The sequence below is a fragment of the Lathyrus oleraceus genome, chromosome 1, assembly GCF_024323335.1.
Source record: "Lathyrus oleraceus cultivar Zhongwan6 chromosome 1, CAAS_Psat_ZW6_1.0, whole genome shotgun sequence".
Taxonomy (NCBI): Eukaryota; Viridiplantae; Streptophyta; class Magnoliopsida; order Fabales; family Fabaceae; genus Lathyrus; species Lathyrus oleraceus.
Genome location: NC_066579.1, coordinates 443446408 through 443468748, shown reverse-complemented (window position 1 = coordinate 443468748; position 22341 = coordinate 443446408). Strand labels below are relative to the sequence as shown.

Sequence of the window (22341 nt, the reverse complement as noted above, 5' to 3'; positions counted from 1 at the left end):
CAGGAAATCAATGAAATCAATACATTAAAAATCAAGCTTGGTGATTCAAGATGAATCTCCATATTAAACTTAGGTCATCCAAAAGCCATCTCCTCAAGAATGTCCGCACCTAAAGCGGCATGCCTAGCCGGTTATTTCTTTGGAAGTATGCTAGCCTTTACATCATGCAACACACGGATTAGAGCATTGAGGCAAAATACAATTGGAAATTGCCCCATAAAATAAATATAACAGTCAGAAATTTAAGCCAAATAATGCAGAATCGTGATTAGATGAACATAAAATGGACAACAAAGAGACAAAACAGCCACTGTCCCATTCGCCTCTGCTTCGCCTAGCGAAGGCTCAGCGAAGGCTCGCTGCAGGCTCGCCTAGCGATGAGCTAGCGAGCGACCACGGGTTTGGAATTTGAGAACAGTATGACCTCAACCTGCGGCATGGCTTATGGCATCCAACACATAATTACATGGTTCAGCATTCACAATATTCAGGCACACTTAAATTCACATGCAAAACTTCAAATATGTTTATGAATTCAATTATAATATCATCCACAAGTTAAGAACATGAAGCGGTACCACATGCCAAATGAGAACACAAAGCGATATCACATGCAGATTAAGAACCTAAAGCGGTACCACATGCAAAATAAGAACATAAAGCGATATCACATGCAAATTAAGAAAATAAAGCGATAATAGTGATGCAAACCTGTTTGCAATCGAATTGCAACCTTGAATTGGCGAGCCGGATTGAGTTGGGCGGCGGTAGCTTCGGAGCGGGTGAGCGGCCTTCAGGGTTTCCGTCTTCCGAATTCTCTGGATCAGCAGGGTTTCAGTGTTTCTCCCTCTGGGTCTGTGTGTGTGTTCATCCGTCCGTTTGTGTCTTTTTTTCGTGGCAGAGGAGCTGGTATTTATAGTGGTAGTGGTGGTGACCTAATGGGCTTAAAATGAGGTCCAAAACTTCAAATTTTCGCAAGCTTCGCTAGGCGGAGGAATTGCTCGCCTAGCGAGCAAGCTAGGTCTGGGCTTTTTCTGGACCTGGTGCTTCGCTGGGCGAGTGGCATGCTGAGATATTCGCTAGGCGAAGGAATTGCTCGCCTAGCGAGCAAGCTATTTTGGGCCACTTTGGATTAGGCCTGTTGTGAGCTGGGCTTTTGTCCATTTGATATCAGTGCCTTGCAGATCAAGTCAGAGGGTCTTGGAAAATGCTTTGTAATATCAACGGGCAAATTTTGGGGTATGACAACAACCATGGAGATAAGTTATAAATTATGAGAAGAACATGTCATGATGTATGGTTAGTACTCAAGTTACCAAAAGGGTGCATTCCGTCGGTAGCAAGTCCAAGCCTAAGGCTCATCGGATCAAGGGCAAAAGATGGACACAAGGAACCAATTTTTTTCATTGCAATGAATCAACTACATGGCAAATTTTTCCATCACACACTATTTCATCTACATGTCATATATTGTTCTTTGCATCAAACAATCTCTTGAACCTTGGAATTATCGATAGGTATTACATCATCTTGGAAGGAACACCCTTGTTAGTTACACTATCATTGTCATCAACACCATTGTCCTTCTGCTTGTAGCGTGACTCCCCACGCCTCGGGCACCCCTTCAAGTTTTCAAACTATTTCCTATATAAGATGCAATCATTATGACATGCATGTATTTTGGCATACTCCAAACCCATTGGACACAATATCTTATTGGTCTCATAACTACGGTTCAACAACGTGTTACCTTCGGGAAGCATTTCTTTCAACAATTCAAGCAATTCAGTGCAACTTTACATCCCAGATACAACTAATTTTCCATGTCTCTTTGCAAAGTATCTACCATATTAGCTTTCTTGAAAGCATCTACTAAAATATCACGAATCATGTCTTCTAAAGTATCATTCATAAATTTATCATCTTCAATTGTATGTGACAGAAACCTCTTTTATGTCACTTCACCATGCCATATCCATTTCATGTAATTTTTAATAATTCTATCACAACCACAATATAACATTCGGTGGATGTTTTTTCGTATTAAAACACTTTTTACATGGACACCAAAAAAATTCATTATTATTAGGAAAACTTTTTTCCTGCAAAATCAAGAAATTGTATCACTTCAGACTCATACTTTTTATTTAATTTATTGGCCTTCGTCCAACTATGATCCATAATCACATAAAGCTTCTGAAAATAAAATAAAAATAATACACAGACAACAAAACAGTAAACAACAAGACATTCTCAAAATAATAACAACAACAACAACGACAACAAGAACAACAATAAACAACAACAACAACAACAACGTCAGTAATGGAGAACTTGTACATACTAGAAATGTGATGAGAAACTTGTAAAAAAAAGTGTTGGTTCGAGCTTCATTCCTCCTTGGAGAAGAATGGTGTTCTTTCATTCGTTAAGGCTAACAAAAGTGAATGAGTTAGACTTAGCATTAACTCTAAAGGATTAAAAAAAAGAGTATTTATCTCGGCTTTACTAAAAATCGAGGTAACATATCCGACATAAAATCTATAAAAAATAAATGCGATTTTTTTTGTTCTAAAAAAATAAAAAATTAGAGAGTTGTCATCTCGGTTTATATTAAAACCGAGGTATAATATCCGACGTAAAATCTATAAAAAAACAAAGGCACGTTTTTGCTTCTAAATAAAACATACAATTGTAGGAACTGTGAATCGAATCACAAAACTTTAGCAACTATTTATGTTAATTTTTGTAAAAATCGAGGGAAAAGATTGATTTTTTTTAAAAAATAAAATATGGCGCTCCCATGACCTATACTTTCGGTTGTTTATTGTTCGAGGTGTAAACTTTATCATAAAAACGTTATTTGTAGCAGTGAAACTAATTTATCTACAAATGATTTTTTAAAAGAGCTCAACCCATTGCTTGACGATGGCAATTGGTTTTCTTGATGATTCTCAGGTAATTTGTTAGGATAATATGGTTCATTAATTGCCTTCGCTTAACATTGTCATTAACTTTGTGACTCTTTTCACTCTTATTGAATAATAGTATGTGAAGGAGGCTCAAGAATTTAAAAGCAAATCACAGAGAAATATTTTTGGATTTTTTTGTGACAAAATAGATGTGTGTGGATTTGATGTATTTGAGACGCATCTAGAAATATATTTCTGAATTTTATATGCATTTTTAGTTTTTTCACGAAGGTGAAAGAGCACCATAGAATTGGAGAAGCAATCCTCAAATAAAAGATAAAATAAAAATTGGCTTAATCTCAATCTATGAAAATATATGTAAATAGTTTTCAATTGGGTTTGATTTTTTAAATGTCTTATATTATTCACAAATTTAACAAAAGGAAGTATTCATTTTGAAATTGAGGAAGTAATAATAAATCTGACTAAATCGAATAGTGAGAATATTCTTTTGTTGATAGAAAATAATATGGATAATTTTATTTCTAAAAAAATGTATTAAAATCAAGCATTAGAGGTGCTTAACCCTAATGGATCATCATGAATGAGAATCATACATACTAGGTTAAACACTCACCTAAAGGTCAAAAACTCACCCAAACAATTGAGAAAAATACCCCATATTCACGAAAAACCTTAAGGTGATAGGTGTATGAGTTCTCTTACTTACAAATTGTTCAACCTCCACTTTTGTAAGCAATGTGAGACTTAGAACAAAGACTTGTTTCTCTACACAACTCACACTTCTTTTGCAACAATCTCCCCCCTAAAGTGTGAGTCCATTAACTATGTCCCCCCTCAAATAGAAGCTCTTTCATTCACATGCGTGTACTACCCATCATTGAGAGACACTCTTATCTCGTCATGAACACTTCAACGGGCCACGTTGTCTGACTACCATGTTAGGAAGACTTTCGACACAAGGAGTCAGTCCCTTACTCGAACCACAACTCTGATACCACTGATGCGACGTCATGAGGGGGAAGCATACACCTACATGTCAAAAACTCACCTAAAGGTCAAAAACTCACTCAAAGAAGTGAGAGAGACACCACGTATTCACCCAAAACTTTAGGATGATAGGTGTATGGGTCATCTTACTTATAAAGTGCTCAGTCTCCACTTTTCTAAATAATGTGGGACTTAGAACTCGTACTAACAAACCCAATACAAAAGAAAAAATAAATATAGAAATGCAGTTAAAACACAATCAATTAACTAAGAAAAAATAATTTGCAGATAAAAAAACCAAGTATCTCTATCGAATAAAAATTTTGTCGCTCCTTTAATCCCACCCTTGAAAAGAATGTCATTATGCCCTAGTCAAATAGCCCAAGAGGTGGATAATTGGTTAATACACTATTTCCAGGTTTTTTTTACAAAAATAACCGACTTTTTCAAGAAAATTCCCAAAATATCCTCGGTTTCAAAAAAATTCTCAAAGTACCCCACTTTTAGGAGGAGTCGCCAATTGAATTGGAGACTCCTCTTAAAACTTGAATGGAGGCGCCAATTGGATTGACTAGGGCAGGTGCCCTAGCCAATCCAATTGGCACCCTTGTGTAGGTTTTAAGAGGAGTCGCCAATTCAATTGGAAACTCCTCCTAAAATGCAATTTTTTTGTTATATGGTATACGTGATAGATAAATTTGATATAGAACCACTTGATATTAATAAAATTTTCCGTTTACACAAAGAAACCTAATGGTGATGACCAGGATCACCTAACCGACCTCCGGTCCCACATCCTCTAGATATCCTAACCCTTGGCCCTAACCCACGTTGACGATTCTGCATCGGTGTTTGATCATCTGAGGGGCCAGGAGCGTCACTACCAACTACAGGAGAAAGTCTATTGAGGTATTCAGACAAGTCGGTATAGTCTTCAGTATGCATCGATGGTATACCATCGTAGCTGAGCTCATGACTCATGCCAAAGAAGTTGGGATGTGGTTGACTCATTGATGAGCGACCGGGACGGTTGAAGGGAGACATGGGTGTGAACGATGCGTCGAGGAAAGGTTGGAAAGGTTGTTGGGGTGTTTGGTAGAGATAGGGTTGTTGGATGTTTTGGTTTTGTGATGTTTGGGCTTCTTCGCTACGGTAGGAGGAGGGGCGGTTGGTGTTGAATGATCGTTGGGTGTTCTGGCTTAGGCGACTTTGGTAGGGTGATGGGGTGGGTGTGAAGCGATGTTGAGTCTCAGGTTGATGGTCAATTTGTTGCTGGTGGTATGGGGTATGCTCTTGGTATTGGGGTTGGGTGTATGGAATGTTTTGGTTGTATGTTTGTGTATTGGTTGAACAGAACGTTTGACGGACAGGGGGTTGTGTGTATCCGGTCTGACACTGTTGTTGGGGGTTTGATGTTGAGGTGTCAGGTGTGTAAGTCATCTGGCGTGGGTCGTACAAGTGCATATCCTCGGCGATGAACTGAAAACCAACCGATCTGTACCAAGCCATATAAGTACGACTTGGTTTTTCTTCAGTTGGCATGATTGCGTCAGTTAACACATGGTCATGACGGTGCTTCCATTTGCAACACTCCGATCTTACGAAGCTTTGCCGTGAATTGAAGTTCCATTGGTCGTTAACTTTACGCAGATGCCATTCTCCTAGGCTAGCCGGGGGATCTAGGATATTTTGGAGCATACCGAACTGCAGCTTCACACGATCACTGTTGTGCATCTCCACAGTTGTGAATCGTATTATCGGTGTGCATGCAGTCCATACGGCCGCGTCTTCAGCGTTGACCTCATGGTCATGATCCAAATTAAGGTATGGACGTCAAATGAACTGAAATGTGAAAGAAGATAGGATTATAGTCAATGTAGAAGAAGTTAACAAAATATAACGAAATAATTAAGTTATTTTCCTTACGTCTGTCGGTCGAAGGTGATCCAACAGGTTGCGATACTGAGTAATACAGTGTCTTAGACATCTGTTGTAACTCATACCACGTGCAGACCATCTACACTAAAAAGTCAAAAAATATTAGTTAGAGGTAATAATCTTTAAAGAAGTAAGTAAAGATATAACAATTTAAACAACTTACTTTTGTGCATACGGAAATGTGAAAGGGTTGTTATTGACGGGTGCTAGAGACGGTAGTCTTGACCAACCCCATGCTTGTAGCAAAATAGCACATCCAGAAAATGTAGATGTGTCTTTGTGTGAGTTTTTGCACAAGGAGTTATAGAGATAGGCTAGACAAGCAGATCCCCAATTGTAACTTCCTATTCTATCTACATGTCTAAGTAGAGGTAAGTACATAATATGCATGCTAGAACCACTACCTTCGGGAAATAAAAACGAGCTAATTAACAACATAATGTAACACCTAGTTTTTATTATTCGAGCATCTTCGGTAGAATGCTCATCTAAGTATAAACTATTATAGTATGAATTAAGGCATGAGAGTAGTATACATTGACCTCTTGCATTATCATCTAACAAATCAGTCTCTAAGAGCTCCATGCAAATTGAATTTGCAAAGTTGGTTTTACCATTAACAGCCTTACCTTCAATGGGTAGTCCCAAAAGCATGTAGACGTCTTCTAACGTCACGGTACACTCACCGGTTGGGAACCAAAATGTGTGTGTCTCTGGTCTCCATCTTTTGCATAAAGCTAGAATGAATTTGTTATCTATGGACCAAGATAAAATCTTGCTTATATGACCAAAACCGGCGAGTTCAACATAAGGTTGAATCATCGGGTCCATATGGACATATTCGTGGAACCGAGTTCGGAACCTTGATACATCCTATAAAAGAAAGAATAAAAAACTTGACTAAGTTGGTATGTTAAAATAAAAGGGGGTCGGTGAAGATGAAAGATAAAAAGTTAACAAAAGAAAAAACTTACATATGTTGTAATGTTTGCAACCGTTCCTCTATGTGCTTCGCCCATTGTGAGGATAAACATTTTGTCGGGAGGTTGGTGTAGATGAAACTACAAGAAGTTGTTGAAGATGAAATTGTAGAAGAAGTATTGTAAGTAGTGAGAGTGATGGTGTGGAAGAAGTGTTGATGGAGTGGATGTATTTATAGGAAAATGGATGGGAGCATGAAAAGTTGTGCTTGCATGGTGTCTCCACTTGAATTGGCGACCATGTACAACCTTTAAGAGGGGTCGCCATTCAAATTGGATCCTCCATAGGGACATGCATGCAAGACCTAGGTCTGATTGCCAACCACGTGTCAGACATGCAGGGACATGCATGCAAGACCTAGGTCTGAATGCATGGTGTCTCCACTTGAATTGGCGTCCATGTGCAAGGGATGAGTGGGGGCGCCAATTCATTTGGAGTGTGTCTCTGCATGTCTGACACGTGGTTGTCTTGTCTCTTGCATGCTGAACATGTCATTTCTTAGTAGCTTGCATGGTTGACACATCATTTCGAAGTAGCTTGCATGTGCGACACGTCATTTCGGAGTAGCTTGCATGTGCGACACGTCACTTCGAACTAGCTAGCATGTGAGACACTTCACTCCTCTATTTAAGTGTCTTACTATCAACATCCAAGACACTTAACTCACATTCATCTGCATTAAGAAAATAGTTTTCATCTGCACAATGTCATCTTCATCATTATACAGTGTCAACGTTCACTGCAACGGTGAAACATACGAGTTTGAGCTATATGGTTTTTGTTTTCGAAACACTGATACCATTAGACTCACGATTAAGAGAAACGCAACCTTCTTGCATTTGAAAAAAAGAATACAATCTTGTATAGGATCGGGTATTGTGTCAAAGATCACATATCAAAATCCAATATTTTTTTAGAATAGTCAATGCAAGTATTTCCCCCTTAAGGTACGAGACGATGAAGATGTTGAATACATGTTTGTTAGTCATGAACATTCAGGATGCAACTGTATTGAGTTATACATTACTCTTCAACCATGTATACCATCTCAACAGTCTCAACTAACCGGTCAGGATGAATCTGGTGAAGATGATCCACAATGGTCAGATGACGTTAACCCAGAAGCAGAAGCAGAATTGGACGCCGTTGATGAAGAAGAAGAGGAGACCGAGATACAGGTCATCACATGCTGAACAATGACGATGAAGATGATGATCAACCACCACCAATGCCTCCTACTCATGTCTACAATCCGCCTCAACATATGATAAATATGGATCTTCACGACGATGAAACATCCAACAGTGTTTTCTATAATCCGTATCCGAGAACAGAAGGCGAATTAAAGGTGGGAGACATGTTTCGTACCAAAGAAGAATGTGTTCTGGCTATAAAAAAAATTCACATGAACAACTCTGCTGACTTTACAGTGAAACACACTGATTCTAGAAGGTATGTTATCGAATGTCGTAACATGCTTTGTAAGTTTCGTTTGACTGCGTCTTACAAGAAGAAAAACGACTCTTGGGAGATCGATTCAATAGACCCACCTCACAGGGAGATGGCTAAATAACATACCAATAGAGCAGTGGACAAGGGCATTTGACAAAGGTTGTCGATGGGGCCACATGACAACAAACATTGTGGAATACATGAACGGGGTATTCAAAGGAATTTGAAATCTGCCGATAACCGCCTTGGTAAGATCAACCTATTATAGGTTGGCTTCTATGTTCGCAACCAGAGGTGAAAATTGAGTGCGGTGTTAATGTCCGGGCAAGTATTCAGTGAGTGTTGCATGAAGGTCATGAAAGAGGAGAGCATCAAAGCTAGCACACACGCTAACAGTCTTTGACCGTCATAGGCAAAATTTCAGCGTCCAGGAAACAATGGACCACAACGAAGGGAGACCAAATTTAGCCTACGATGTTAGACTAAACAGAAGTTGGTGCGATTGTGGAAAATTTCAGGGCTTCCGCATACCTTGCTCCCATGTCATTGCAGCATGCGCTTATACTCGTCAAGATGCTTACAGCCATTTATCTAATGTGTACAAGGCCAACACCATCATGAATGTATATAATCAAAGCTTCTCAGTACTACCAATGGAGGATTACTGGCCTCCATATGAAGGTGATATTGTTTGGCACAATGACGAGATGCGTAGAAAGAAGAAAGGAAGGCCAAACAACACACGTATCAGAACAGAGATGGATTCCACAGATAAAATGATAAGATTATGTAGTATCTGTCGTCAACCAGGACACAACAAGAACAATTGTCCCAATCGAGGAGCATCATCTAGGTCTTAAGCTTTTTGTAACATTGTATTTTTGTAACCTTCAATCATTATATATCATTAAGTTTTTGTTACATCGAGGTTCACAACAAACATCAGTACAAAATAAGCTATCTGAAAACATAAATATTTCTAACTGATTACAACAATCAAATTGATGTCGTCTCGACCGAACATCATTTTTCTAACATCCTTATCAGTCTTCATTCGCACCCAACCAAAGATATTGTCAAATCTCTCAATACTTCTAATTTTTTTTCCCTTCTGATATTTTCCCATCTAACCAACGAACCAGCTCCCGCTTCAATTGATCGAACGTAGTGATGTTCCAGAACAACATCAGCATTTGAGATTCGTCTCTCGCATAAATCAATCGGCGATGAACACCAAACATGATTGTCAAATGATTGTGTGAGATGTGGAACATTTACTCACACAACGCATCTATTTATAACACAAAAATTGCATTTTAGGAGGAGTCTCCAATTGAATTGGCGACTCCTCTTAAAACCTACATAGGGGCGCCAATTGGATTGGCTAGGGCACCTGCCCTAGCCAATCCAATTGGCGCCTCCATCCAATGTAGTAAGCTGGAAGGAGGAGTCTGCAATGACAATTGGATTGGGGTAGTTTGAGATTTTTTTTAAAACCAGGAGTATTTTGAGAATTTTCTTTAAAAAGTGGGTTATTTTTGTAAAAAAACCCTATTTCCGATTGTAAATAAAGAAATACATACTTTTTATACATGAAGATAAATTTCTAATCAATAATGGTATTTTTACCACTATGATCAATAATAATCATTACAAATCTAGCAAGGACAAAACAATCTTCAAGAAAGTAAAAGCATATCTTGAGTAAAACAGAAAAGTTGTGAAAGACTGAATCCCAAGATTGAAGATGGGTTTAGATTACTATGAAATTTTGGAGGTTGAAAGAAATGTAACCGAAGAAGAGTTGAAGAAAGCTTACAAAAAGCTTGCCATGAAATGGCACCCTGATAAAAATCCCAACAATAACAAAGATGCTGAGACTAAATTCAAACTCATATCTGAAGCATACGAGGTATATCTAACTTCATCTTGTCTTTTCTATTTAATTGCTGAGGATGTTTTTATAGATCAGGTTTCCTTGTTTTATGTTTTGGTCAATTTTTTGTCTGTTTATGTTTTTGTCTTTTGATTTATGGTTAAGCCTTGATTTTATGTCGGAACAAGATTGAGGATTTTCAAAGACAGGTCTAAGATCTTCTGTCCAAGGATCAATCTTTGGCTATGGAATACCTAAAAACATATTGTGATAGGTCAACCGTTAAATGGATCTCAGGTAACTAGGTAAGTTACCTGAGAGTAATCGTCTCCGCAGTTGCGCGCAAAGGATACCTCAGTTTACCAAACAAAATTGATTGTGTTGCCGAGTTAGTTAGTTTGTTACTATCACTTGTTGAAAATGTTACAAACCATTTCGTGTACACAGAATCTGACTTAGTATATTGGTTTGGATTTTCATGAAGGTTCTAAGTGATCCACAGAAGAAATCAATTTATGATCAGTATGGAGAAAGTGGACTAAAAAATGGAATGTCACCGACGGATGAAGCTACAGCTTCGTATTTTCAAACTCGGGATGGCAGAAGATTTAGATTCAATCCCAGAAGTGCAGATGGCATCTTTGCTGAGGTTTTTGGCCATTCAAGCCCTTATGGAGGAATGGGAATGAGGGGCGGCGGCTGCAGAGGCATGAGGGGTCAGACGTGGGTGTCGAGGTCTTTTGGTGATATGTTTGGTAAAGATGTATTCGGAGAAAGTAGACAGGCAAGTCAAGCTCCGAGACGCAAGGCACCTCCCATTGAAAATAAATTATCTTGCAGCCTTGAGGAGCTTTATAGAGGTACTACCAAAAAGATGAAGATCTCAAGGGAAATCGCATACGCAAACGGGTAAATGCTCTTCCCCGGCTTTTTGATTTACAACAACTTCGATATTATGAGCAGAACTAGTTTAGACTAACAATGTATATTCTGCGTATGTATTTGCAGTAAAACTCAACCTGTGGAGGAAATACTAACGATCGAAATCCAACCAGGCTGGAAAAAGGGAACAAAAATCACTTTCCCTGAGAAAGGAAACGAGCAGCCAAATGTTATTGCTGCAGATATTGTATTCATTATTGATGAGAAACCTCACAGTGTATTTACAAGAGAAGGCAATGATTTGGTTGTGACACAAAACATATCACTTGCAGAAGGTGAAGCTCTAACCAGCAGCTACACCTTCCAGCTTACTACATTGGATGGAAGAGATCTGACCATTGCCATAGACAATGGAATTGATCCAAACTATGAAGAAGTGGTTGCGGGCGAAGGGATGCCGATTTCCAAAAATCCTTCTCAGAGAGGCAGTCTTAGGATCAAATTCAACATCATATTGACAGACATGGTTGATGCTGAAACAGAAAGCCAGAACTAAGATATGCTCATAGTGCCATAATAAAGTGTCAACCATTGTAGTGTATCTTGTGTACAATATAATAATATTTCGTTTTGCTCCTCTTACCAAAGATATATGTAGCTTATGTGAGATCGTTTTACAGTGCCATCCATGCCAATAAAATACAGTAATCACATAAAGATTGAGGTATAATATTTTGAATTATGGTTGAAAAAGAGTACCTCTCATTTCTGTATCAGTAGTCTGCAATCTGTATTGTTTCATTATTTACTTCAGAAAGATAGAAAATAAGATAATTGAAATGTATATGCAGAACTGTGTCTGAATAGCATCCCAGAAGTTCTGTTGAACCAAAAAATGATACAAAAGAATATTCAGATTCTGAAATTTTTACTAACCAATGTTTGATAATTTTTATAAAATAATTTTACAAATAGAGAGGTAATTCCGCTTGTTAAGCAATTAATATCTTTCAATATTTGAGTAGTTAGTTTATCAGGGCCAAGTAATAATAAAACAAAACAATGAAAAGACAATTAAAGTGGAATAAAAACTTTATTAGTTAATGAGTATCTATTACAAAGAGAAGAAAAAAACAACATAAGGTTGGCTACAAAGCCCTCTGCTTAACATTTAAAAATACATGGCTCCATTTTGCATGGATAATATACACTAAATCTACTCTTCCAGCCGTGTGATTTGTAACCTGGAATTGAGGTATTTCTAAAACTGCAATAAGAAAAAATGTAATGCAGCCTTCATATGTAAATGCCTACATTGATCAAATTAAAAATGGATGTTCTAATCAGAAGAATCTTCAGAGACAGACAAATCTGAGCCTCCTACGTTTATTACTCTATTGGCCATGTGATCCGAACCTTCACTCATAATATCTTCCTCAGAATCTTCCTCGAAATTCTCTTCAAAGCCATTAACATTGACATTCTCATTATCATCTTCAAAAGCATCCCCGTCTTCATCACTCATTCCAACCAAATCCCTGTGCCATCTGTTAGGGGAGACGCCATTATAACCTATCTCCCAGTTTCCATGATCATATTCTACTGCTTGAGCATTATCATCAGATTCCACTGCTTGAGCATTATCATCATATTCCATTTCTTGAGCATTATCATCATATTCCATTTCTTGAGCATTATCATCAGATTCCATTCCTTGAGCATTATCATAAGACTCCACTCCTAAAGCATTATCATCAGACTCCACCTCTTCAGCACTGATACTATTTTCAGCAACCCCAATGTGAACAGGAGTCATGGAACTTGCTTTTTCTACATCCCATTCTTCATCCAAACTTCTCAGTGGTTCTTTAGCACTCTTGAAGCTATGACCAGCTGCTGCATGGCCCAGCAACAAATCTTCAACAGCTCTCTTTTCTACTCTACGTTTCCTGACTGTTCGACGACCTCGTCCACCCCCTTGCCCTTGTGGTCCTCGTCCCTGCAGTCTTAATCTCTGACTTAGATTCTCGGTGACATTAATGTTTCGACGGCCAGTGTCTCGTTTGGAATTGTACATTCTTTTAGACAGCTTTTTCACCCTCCCATGATCACTAGCCCCTCGTCCACGTTTATTTCCACTATGAACAATTTTATTAGTAGAAGATTTAATTTTGGTGAATGCATCATGATCAAGAGCTGCTGGCTCAATCTCTCTATTAGGCTTGAAGGAAGTATATCTTGATGGAAGCCTCTGCAAATAAGAAAACGTTCCATTAGATTATCATGAAAATTCTATGCTCAATAACGTAATTGCTCAAAATATAATACAGAAAAATGAGAGGTGGCAGGCAAACTTGCTACTGAAGTTCAGACTCAATTCTCAAAGCTGTTTACTTAAAGAGGAAAAATGAAAGATACTCACAATGTATTCTCTTGCTTCTTTCTCCTCACCGGGGTCAAGTCTCTCGAGCTTTACATAGCTAATGGATGAATCAAACTCAAATAGCCTGAGAGACAATGCTGCAGTAGTTTGTGGAACCCATGGAAGTAGAGCAACTGATTCAGGATCAGCAGACACATGTGCAGCCTTTTCTGACATTCTGCTTAATCCCAATAATTCTTCCGTTGTCGAGAAGTTTGGTGATAGAAAATCACGCTTTAGTGCTTTTTCAAATAGGGTCAACATCTGCAAAATAGCTTCTTTTTTTAATTTAAGTACGTCTCCATTGATATTGATTGTCGACCTTTTTAAATGAGGCAAGTATATGGAAAGATAAAACTTCAAGAAATGAAACGGCATGAAACCTGTAAAAGTTCCTCAACAGACGATGATTTACTCAACTTCACACCCCAATGCTTCCTAAAATCAGCTGTCCAAATTGTTCCAAATGCTTCAGAGAGAACAGATGCCTGTAAATCAAAACGCGAGTACAACATACTCTTCAAAAGCAATGAAATAATAGGAAGCAAAATGACATCTTAAAATTTACAAGAAAATTAGATTTGAGATTAAGAACCGAAGTTGGCATCAACTCACCTCCATGTATGACAGTAGGATCTTAAGCAATCTTGTCCTCATGGGAAGAGAATGTTCCAAAATACAAATATCTTTGGATAAATTGCCAACACATTGAAATGCATGTTTAGAAAAATTAAATCCATTATTTGACGGAAATGTGCGGTGGCAGGAATTGCAATGGGGGTCTTCAACAAAATAAGGATTGAGACAGATTTCACAAATAACCACCTGAGGTTTGCATCTTTTTACCCCAAATTTCATTGCACATAAAATCGATGAACTATAGCATTCTTTCCACATCCACTTTTGAAAATCTTGATACCTTCTCGAGGCAGCTTTCTTTTCATTCTCACTTTTCCCAAGCTCGATTTTGAAGGATGATGAAGTTTCTGATGTACTAGAGTTCAAGTCATGAAGGGTACTGCTAGAACTGTCAGGTCCTGAATGGCGCTCAGGCACCAGATATGTTTCATCAGCTTCAGTTTTTATAGAATATTTCTCTACGCTTCCAATTTTTGCATATTGTGTAGTTTTTCGAACATTTTCTTTAAAGGATTTCTCAATCTTTTGCAACATTAAGCGCAGATGAGATTCCCTGATCCCGCGTGAATCCAGTGATGTCAAAAGAATATCAAAGGCCTGCATATGAATGGTAGAATAAATAATAATACACTAATTAAGGCGAAGTATATAAATACATTTCAAACTCGCAGGAACATTGACATCACCAGATTAGATTCAATAACACTTTCAAGACAGGCCACCCGATAAATCAAGAATAAAGAAAATATAACTTCGAGAGGATGGATATAAAAGGAATTCCATTATTGAAAAGATAGGGCGGGTGTTTAAATTTCAGTGACTGTCCACATTAATGCCGTTTGTTTAATGATCAGACAATGATGAAAAACAGTGAGAGAATCATAAATTTAAAAGAGGAAATGGCTTAGAATGCTTAAGACTTAAGAGTAGGAACAAATATATCAATGTGCTGGTTCAATAGAGTTACCTCTTCGGAATCAATAAGCCTCCAACTGCCTTCATGATGTTCAACAAAGATCCTGCCAGAACCAGGGTCATTACTAGAAGCAGACGCAACAAACTGCCAATATCGATTACGCCTGCGGTCTTGGCCAAGGGGTAAAGATCTGTAGACATACATCTCCTCTGCTATGTGGGAAATATAGGACTTCAACTGTGACCGTGACCTTTTTGAATACGGTGCAGCTACCTGAGTCTGAAAGTTGTCTGGACCTATTCCTGTGCAGAAATCTTGAACTGTTGATGGCTTTTCAATAAGTAGGCTCTGTACAGAAGGAGTTCCTTTTTGGTTTTCTGTAGTGCTGGGGGATGCTTCATTCTTAATGTTGTTAATATTGATGTTGAGCAACGGGCTACGGTTTTCCTCAACAGCAGGATATGTGTCTTGTGTTTCAAATTTATTTCCAGTAAGTGACGTGTAATCTAATTTAACAATATAATCATCTTTTAGCCGAACTTTATCTATTTGTGCTTCTGCCCACATTTGCTTTTTCAGAGCATTTGCTGATTCCAATCGATCCTGAAAAACACGATTAATGTCAACTCTTGAAAATCAAAAACAATTAAACCCGAAGATATTAATTACATGGAGTTTAAATCACCTCAAGAACAATACGGATTGAATTTCCTTCATTTGCTACACCAACCAATGCAACAAGAGCATTTAGACGCTCTTCTACACTGAGATCAGAATATTCTCCTTCTGTCAGCCCTTGAACCCATGATTCTCCAGACTTGCTTTCATCGATCTCCATGACATCATCATCAAGATTTCCAGTATTTACATTTTCACAAGCAACTGGTTGTCTGGTGACAGAACTGGAACAATCAGCATCCTTGGAACCATTCTCAGGAAAACAAGGAAGATCTGTATCAAGCTCATTTTGAATAAAGTCTACAGCATGACCCAAATTTGCTTTTACATTTACCGAGCAAATGTTCATGTCATCATATTGTTCTGTATTTGGGTTTCCACTTGAAGGATTAATCAAATCATCCTCTTCAGGATCCTCATCAACTTCATCACTTTCTGACTCTTCTCTTTCAACATCATCGGCATCTACACCAGCTAGAAACCCATTTTCAAATATCTGTATTTTCTTTCTTGCTTCTGAAAGAATGGACTCAGACTCAGTAGGATCCTTTCTAAATGCAGTTCGTACACGATATGTTGATGGAGCTATCCTTTCAAAAAGTTTGCCATCTCTAGTCAAAGCAACCGAAATTGATGCTTCAGGTGTTTTACTGGTTGTCAGGTCACGAAGACCAGATTTCTGACATGACAAGGAACATAAGAACAAAGATAACAATTCTTAAGAGAATTCGATGTGACAATAAACAACTCACTTGAATCTTTTCTGCAAGCTCTAGTACATTCAAACCCTTGCCGCCCTCAAGAGAGAGAACATGAAATGCTGCGAATTTAACAGTTCCTGGAGTTAACCTGTGTCTCGATCTTCGAGGAGCTAATAGACCTTTCTCTTGCATTTTTGCCACTGCACTTACAGCTGCTGAACCATTACGAAGTGTTGAAATGACATCTTCGCCACTTCTTCCCTGCAGTTACAAGTACATTTTGCTCCAATTAATCAATAATAAATTTAAGACGAGAAATTTCATTGTTGATTTAAAATATATTCAAAATCAATTATTCAGTGAAAGTAGTCAATGATAACAAAAAGCTCTCGCAGAACCAGCAAACTGAAATGATTTTCATCCTATCGGCACACTATTATACGGCAGTATTCCGAAAAGACAACAATTTTGAGCTGAAAATCAAGTAAAATAAAAAAAAAAAATGAACCTCGTCTTTATCATTTGCATATGACCAAGTAACACTTCTTTTTCTCAACTGTGGTCCCAATCCTGCAGATAATGCTAACTGTCGCAGAATTTCAGGCCATGTTAATTGATTTAAGTTCTTCTGCCAATTTCGTATGTCAAAGCCCCATGTATATGCCTAACATGAAAGACACATTATTGGTGTGGACTGCATCAGACAAAAATACTATTTGTCTCAAAAATAACGGATAATTATTTTTGTATAGTTCAACTTACTCCTTCCACAATCTCTGGATGGCCACCGGCAGGATTAGCAGCTCCATTCTGGTTCAGTCCTAATCCTGTAGGTGTCCTTGCAACATCTTCAATGTCTTTTATTATCACTTTAAGAACAGCAACATGTATCTCACCCAACAATCTTGAATCCTGTGATCATTGAGTTTTAAGATTAAAAATCCATAAATGAGCCAAAAAATGCAAGAAAAATAGTTTCCCTCCGGTTCAAAATCATTAGGAAAGGCCAGATTTACTCACATAATCATGAAACGCTTGCACAAATTCATCAAGAGTAAAAGGCCATAACTCAAGAACATCAGCAAAGGTAATCAAGAATCTCCAAACCTGTAATATAGAACACCCCAGGTTTCATACTTCAAAATCAGATTCCTCAAATTAAGCTAAAAACGGATTATATATGGAAGGTCAATAAAACACATGCAAACAGAAGTGCATATACACATTACAATTACATTAATAATCTCAGTCTAGCAGAGATGGAAGGTCAACTTAAAGTCACCATTATACCCTCAATAACACACATGCAAACAGAACCGCATCTACACATTACAATTACATCCCTAATCTCAGTCTGGCATACATGGAAGGTCAACTTAAAGTCACCATCACACCCCACCGCTTGACAGTACCAAAAAATGAATTTTGCAACCAGTGCGTGACATGTTATATATGTATGCTGTAAGGAATCGAGAGGGGCAATCCAAACATACCATGAGAAGGTTGCCAACATCTTCATCCGAGTTGATCCAGGGCTGGATAGCAAATGGTTTTTTTAGCTTTACACTTCTGGGCGGGAAAACACACAAGGAATCTACAGTACAATTGTTGGCAGTACAACCTTTTTCTTAGTATTTCCAGATAAATACTAAAGGTTCAAAGAACCAAACTATGTAATATCACCGAGTAATTTAATGACAAATTGCTCACCCCTAAATGATTCAAGGTTTTGCAAAGTATCAAGATCAATATGGATAATAGAGGTAAGGCCCTTGCTTACTGCAGCCAACTCCATCAATTCCAGCTGTTCATCCTCAATGAGCTCCATAGATTCTTTGGCTATTCTGCGAGCATTTGCCTTTTCAAGGGCTGCTTTCCTTCTCTCCGCCTCTTTCTCTCTGCGAATCTCTTCTTTTTGCTTCCTTTTCTCAGCCTTTATAATATGTAACACGTGAAGATACATCAGGATACATTAAATAGTTAGATGCCTAAATACTTGATTCAAGTATAATACTTTATTCAAGAAAGCTATAACTTGGGACTTAAAACTTACTCTTAAATGTTCTTTCATCAAATATTTTTCCCTTCGTTCTATCTCCCGCCTTTGCTCACGCTTTAATCTTTCCTCTTCTCGCTGTCTCTCGCGCATCAGCCTCTCTTCTTCCTTCTTTCTCTCACGATCTTGTCTTTCCATTTCTTTCCTCATTCGTTCTTCATTCTACGAGATGGAAAATAGAAGGCTTAGCTATAAGAGAATATGATGTCTTTTAGCTTCATATAATGCATGATGGCAGCTTATGTTCATTGAATAAAACCTTTTTTCTTAGGATATCTTGTTTCTCAAGTTCTTTCTTCATCCTTATTTCATAGGCTTCAACTTCCTTGGCAACTCTGGCATCATCACTCTACATGCAAACTCACATTAAATTTACATAGTTGGGAAAAATAAATAAAAAATAAACACTGGGCTTACAAATTCAATTAGTACCTTTCGTTTCTTCTCCACCCGCAATACCGCATCATTGGGGAAAACTTGTCCACCAGGTAAAGCTAAAGCTAAAGGATTTTCTTGTCCAACAATTTGGTGATCTGTGAATTGGGAGTTCATGCCTGCATTGGCTATGTTTGAGTGAGGTTCCCTATTGGGGACAACATCATCATCTCGAGGAGGAGATGGAAAGGGAATCAATTGCTTGTTCTGTTGAGACAAAAGGGGAGGAGGGGAAGTATAGGGAATCACTTGCTTATCATGTTGAGACGAAAGGCGAGCACGGGAAGAATGGCTTTGAGTAGCATGAATTCTAGGTAGATGTTCATTTCCAATCGGAAAAGGAGGAGTTCTGGTAGGACCCTCCATTGGATCATATAAATGAGGTTGACTCAATTGTTCAAACGTGTCAGACCTAATGCTGGACTGGTTCGGAACAAATGTATATTCAGGGAACGTCCTTGTCATTGCCTGGAATGGAGCCCACTTCAATTCAGAATGTCAAATGAAACAACCAAACAGATAAAATTTTAACTCATTAAGGGGGTGTTTGGGAGTTGAGTTTTGAAGGGTCAAGATAGCAGGTCATATAACATTTCAATCACACTTAATTTATTTTTAGAAACTTTTTATGACATCCTTAATTTACAAGAAAAATGAGCACTCCACTCCCCTCCAAAACCTTCCATCAAAACATACCCAAAGGAAACATAAAGAATACCGTATTTGTATTAAAAGGATATTATCTGCAAAGTATGACAAAATAAACATGTGACTCAATTAAAAACAAACAGCGTGCCAAGTAAGCATCCAAAACTACATCCACAATAACTATATTTCCTTTAATGCATGCATCTAAACAAAGGTTATAGGTTAATGCAATAAAATGGCCCATAAGACTAACCAAAGAAAAAGATAGCTCATAATTTAATAGAAAAAGGTTTTATAGAACTTTTAACACGCAACTCTAAACAAAGGCAGTTTGTAATTTAATAGACCGAAACACTTAAGCACGTAAAGCCGCTAAGACTAACCTTATTCGGTCTAACTTCATGTCTTTCATATATTTTATCATCGTAGGCAAGACCAGGCCGCTTCTGCTGCTCCGCAACAGCTGCACCAAAATAAAATACCAGGAGTGAGTAGCCAAATAAGGCTCAATGTGCTGCGATCAGAAACATTAATCAAATTCTCTGTAGCACCGACACCTCCGAAAAAAGGTGTGTCTGTGTCGGTGTCAGACACCTACACCGACACTTGTGATTACATTTAATTTATTCATTTTTCAAATTATTATTGGTATCGCCATGTTGGTGGTGTTCTGGGTGTCCATACTTCATAGATCAAACTTCACACATGACAACATTGTTTATCACAACATTTTCGAATTAAGAAGAAGCAGCCAAAGCAATGGCATTTCATCTCAACACTGTTACTATAATACAGAACATCTAAGAAACTAGTTACGCATTTACCACACATAAATGTCAGAAAAGGAAACACTGTAATCAACAACATAATCAATTTATCATGATACCTTAATAGAGATATATACAATAAAAAGACAAAATAAAACATAAAAACAGAACACAAAAAAGGAAATACATCATCAGAGCAGAATTCAACATAAGTATAAAATAAACTACACAAAAACAACTCATTCTAAAACAGCAAGTAAAAGATAGTAAGTAAGACAGCTTTAGGACACTGGCTATACCTAAGGGTGCCCCAAATGCATCCGGTGGCAACGGATCAAACTCAATTCCCAAAATAGGTCCATCTTCCCTCAAAGACTCCCCTAACTGTGCTTCCACACAAGCAATAGCTCTAAGCTCCATTATAGTCTGGGGCGACTCATAGTAACGCAGAGGCACCACATTTCGCAACTCCGGTCGGGTCACCGGACTACACCCAGAACCCGACCCGGATCCATATTCATTACAAGGCTCAAGAGCCAACTTGGGGTTAAGTTCATCAGTAGTAGAATTCACCAAAGGTGGCACCTTACGTAGCTTCTTAGACGGTAACTCCTTCTTATCTTTCAACCTCCGGTGACAGAACCACATCTGTAACTGCCGATCCGACAACCCCAACTTCTCCGACAACTCCACCCTAGTAGCCTCCGACGGGTAAGTTTCCACTAATCAAAACAAACAAAAATTTCCCAAAATCATCAAAACCAAACCAAAAAAAAAACTCAAAATTGAAGAGCAAAAAGTAATGAAACGAACAAGCATAAGCTTTCTCCAGCGCTTCAAGTTGAAAAGGCGTTTTCATCTGACGCTTGGGCTTGCTTTGACCTTCACTGGAACTCATAATTTTACTATTGCTTTCATTGTTGTTGAAATTCTCATTGCTATTTTCAACTCCATCATCAACCTTCTGAGTATTATTCTCTGCTTCTTCCTCCATAGATCGAAATTTTCCCCTTTCAAAACCCTAGAATTCCAAAACCCGAACGCGAAGAAAAACAACAACCAAAAGCAACCACAATAATAATTATAATAATTACGGTAACCAAAAAGATTCAGTTAATATTTATTTTCCCCATTTTAAATTTTGTGTTGATTTTTGTAATATGAACGGTGGAACTTAAATTGAAAAGATAGAACAGCGAAGAACAAAAACAAAAACAAATTGGAAAAAAGAAAAAGAAAAACGAAAATGATAATAATAAGAATAAGAAAAGTAGTAATAATAATAATAATCGATAAACAAAAATGATACAAGAAAAACAACAACAACAGTTTCTCTTGAGTACTATAATTCCACCACCACCTTTCATAATTATTGGTTTTTTAATTTCCGTTTTTAAAAAATTAATGTTATTGTTTTCGTTTTTATGAATTTTTATGAATCAAATGAACGAACGGTGTGATTAATGATCATCGTTTTCATGATGATCGCGTCAAACATGAAGAGCCAGCTAAAAAACAAAAACAAAAACAAAGAAAAAGAAAAAGAAGAATGAACTCTTTTTAATTGTGGTGTTTTTTTCAATCTCATGTGTTTGATTTTTTGTTTTTTATTTTGTTTTTATTTTAAGTGTAATTTAATTTTGGTTAATTTGTTTAATTGAATTGAAGAGAGAGAAGAATTACTGAATGTGTTTTTTTTGTTCAAGTTGTGGATTGAAATTGTTCTTTAAAGCTTGTGTGTGTTTTTTTGAAGGGTTGGTTTAATGATTTGGGATCTTCAGCGTGTGAAGATTGAATCGATGTTTCACGCTCGTGTGTTATTGTGGGTCCCATTGAAAGGTTGCTATTTGCACCACCTTAATTGCTTCTCATATTTATTCTTTTTTCATTTACTTTTTCTATAAATGAAAAACAATATAAAAATTGAATGGTTGAAATTTTCTATTTTGATATTGTGTTTTATCAATAGTTGTTTAAATTTCAACAAATGATAAGCATGCTAATCATATTTATGCAAATTCATTACT

The 22341-nt window shown here is 37.5% G+C and overlaps 2 protein-coding genes across 2 annotated transcripts; one reads left to right on the top strand and one right to left on the bottom strand.

Moving 5' to 3' along the window:
* The first annotated feature begins 9873 nt into the window (after positions 1–9873).
* Positions 9874–11782, top strand: LOC127081743 (uncharacterized). Its single transcript, XM_051021967.1, has 3 exons — positions 9874–10206; positions 10655–11079; positions 11179–11782. Exons 1-3 carry the CDS (start codon positions 10042–10044, stop codon positions 11606–11608), a joined length of 1020 nt encoding a protein of 339 aa, XP_050877924.1. The 5' UTR covers positions 9874–10041; the 3' UTR covers positions 11609–11782.
* A 344-nt stretch (positions 11783–12126) lies between these two features.
* On the bottom strand, positions 12127–21905 carry LOC127081735 (homeobox-DDT domain protein RLT1). Its single transcript, XM_051021961.1, has 18 exons — positions 21128–21905; positions 20614–21036; positions 19931–20010; positions 18897–19367; positions 18724–18813; positions 18462–18626; positions 18119–18341; positions 17902–18002; positions 17429–17515; positions 17171–17320; positions 16917–17072; positions 16460–16669; positions 15715–16386; positions 15081–15632; positions 14090–14710; positions 13858–13962; positions 13475–13738; positions 12127–13303 (listed from the first exon to the last, which is right to left on the bottom strand). Exons 1-18 carry the CDS (start codon positions 21306–21308, stop codon positions 12392–12394), a joined length of 5463 nt encoding a protein of 1820 aa, XP_050877918.1. The 5' UTR covers positions 21309–21905; the 3' UTR covers positions 12127–12391.
* Between the last annotated feature and the right edge of the window lie 436 nt (positions 21906–22341).

Excerpts from the sequence above, each read along its gene's own strand:
- LOC127081743 (XM_051021967.1), top strand. The coding sequence starts at position 10,042 with ATGGGTTTAGATTACTATGAAATTTTGGAGGTTGAAAGAAATGTAACC. Across the intron at positions 10,207-10,654 it reads TCATATCTGAAGCATACGAG|GTTCTAAGTGATCCACAGAA; the intron begins GTATATCTAACT and ends ATTTTCATGAAG. Across the intron at positions 11,080-11,178 it reads GAAATCGCATACGCAAACGG|TAAAACTCAACCTGTGGAGG; the intron begins GTAAATGCTCTT and ends ATGTATTTGCAG.
- LOC127081735 (XM_051021961.1), bottom strand. The coding sequence starts at position 21,308 with ATGGAGGAAGAAGCAGAGAATAATACTCAGAAGGTTGATGATGGAGTT. Across the intron at positions 21,037-21,127 it reads GCTGGAGAAAGCTTATGCTT|TGGAAACTTACCCGTCGGAG; the intron begins GTTCGTTTCATT and ends TGTTTTGATTAG. Across the intron at positions 18,627-18,723 it reads AAGATATCCTAAGAAAAAAG|AATGAAGAACGAATGAGGAA; the intron begins GTTTTATTCAAT and ends TCCATCTCGTAG.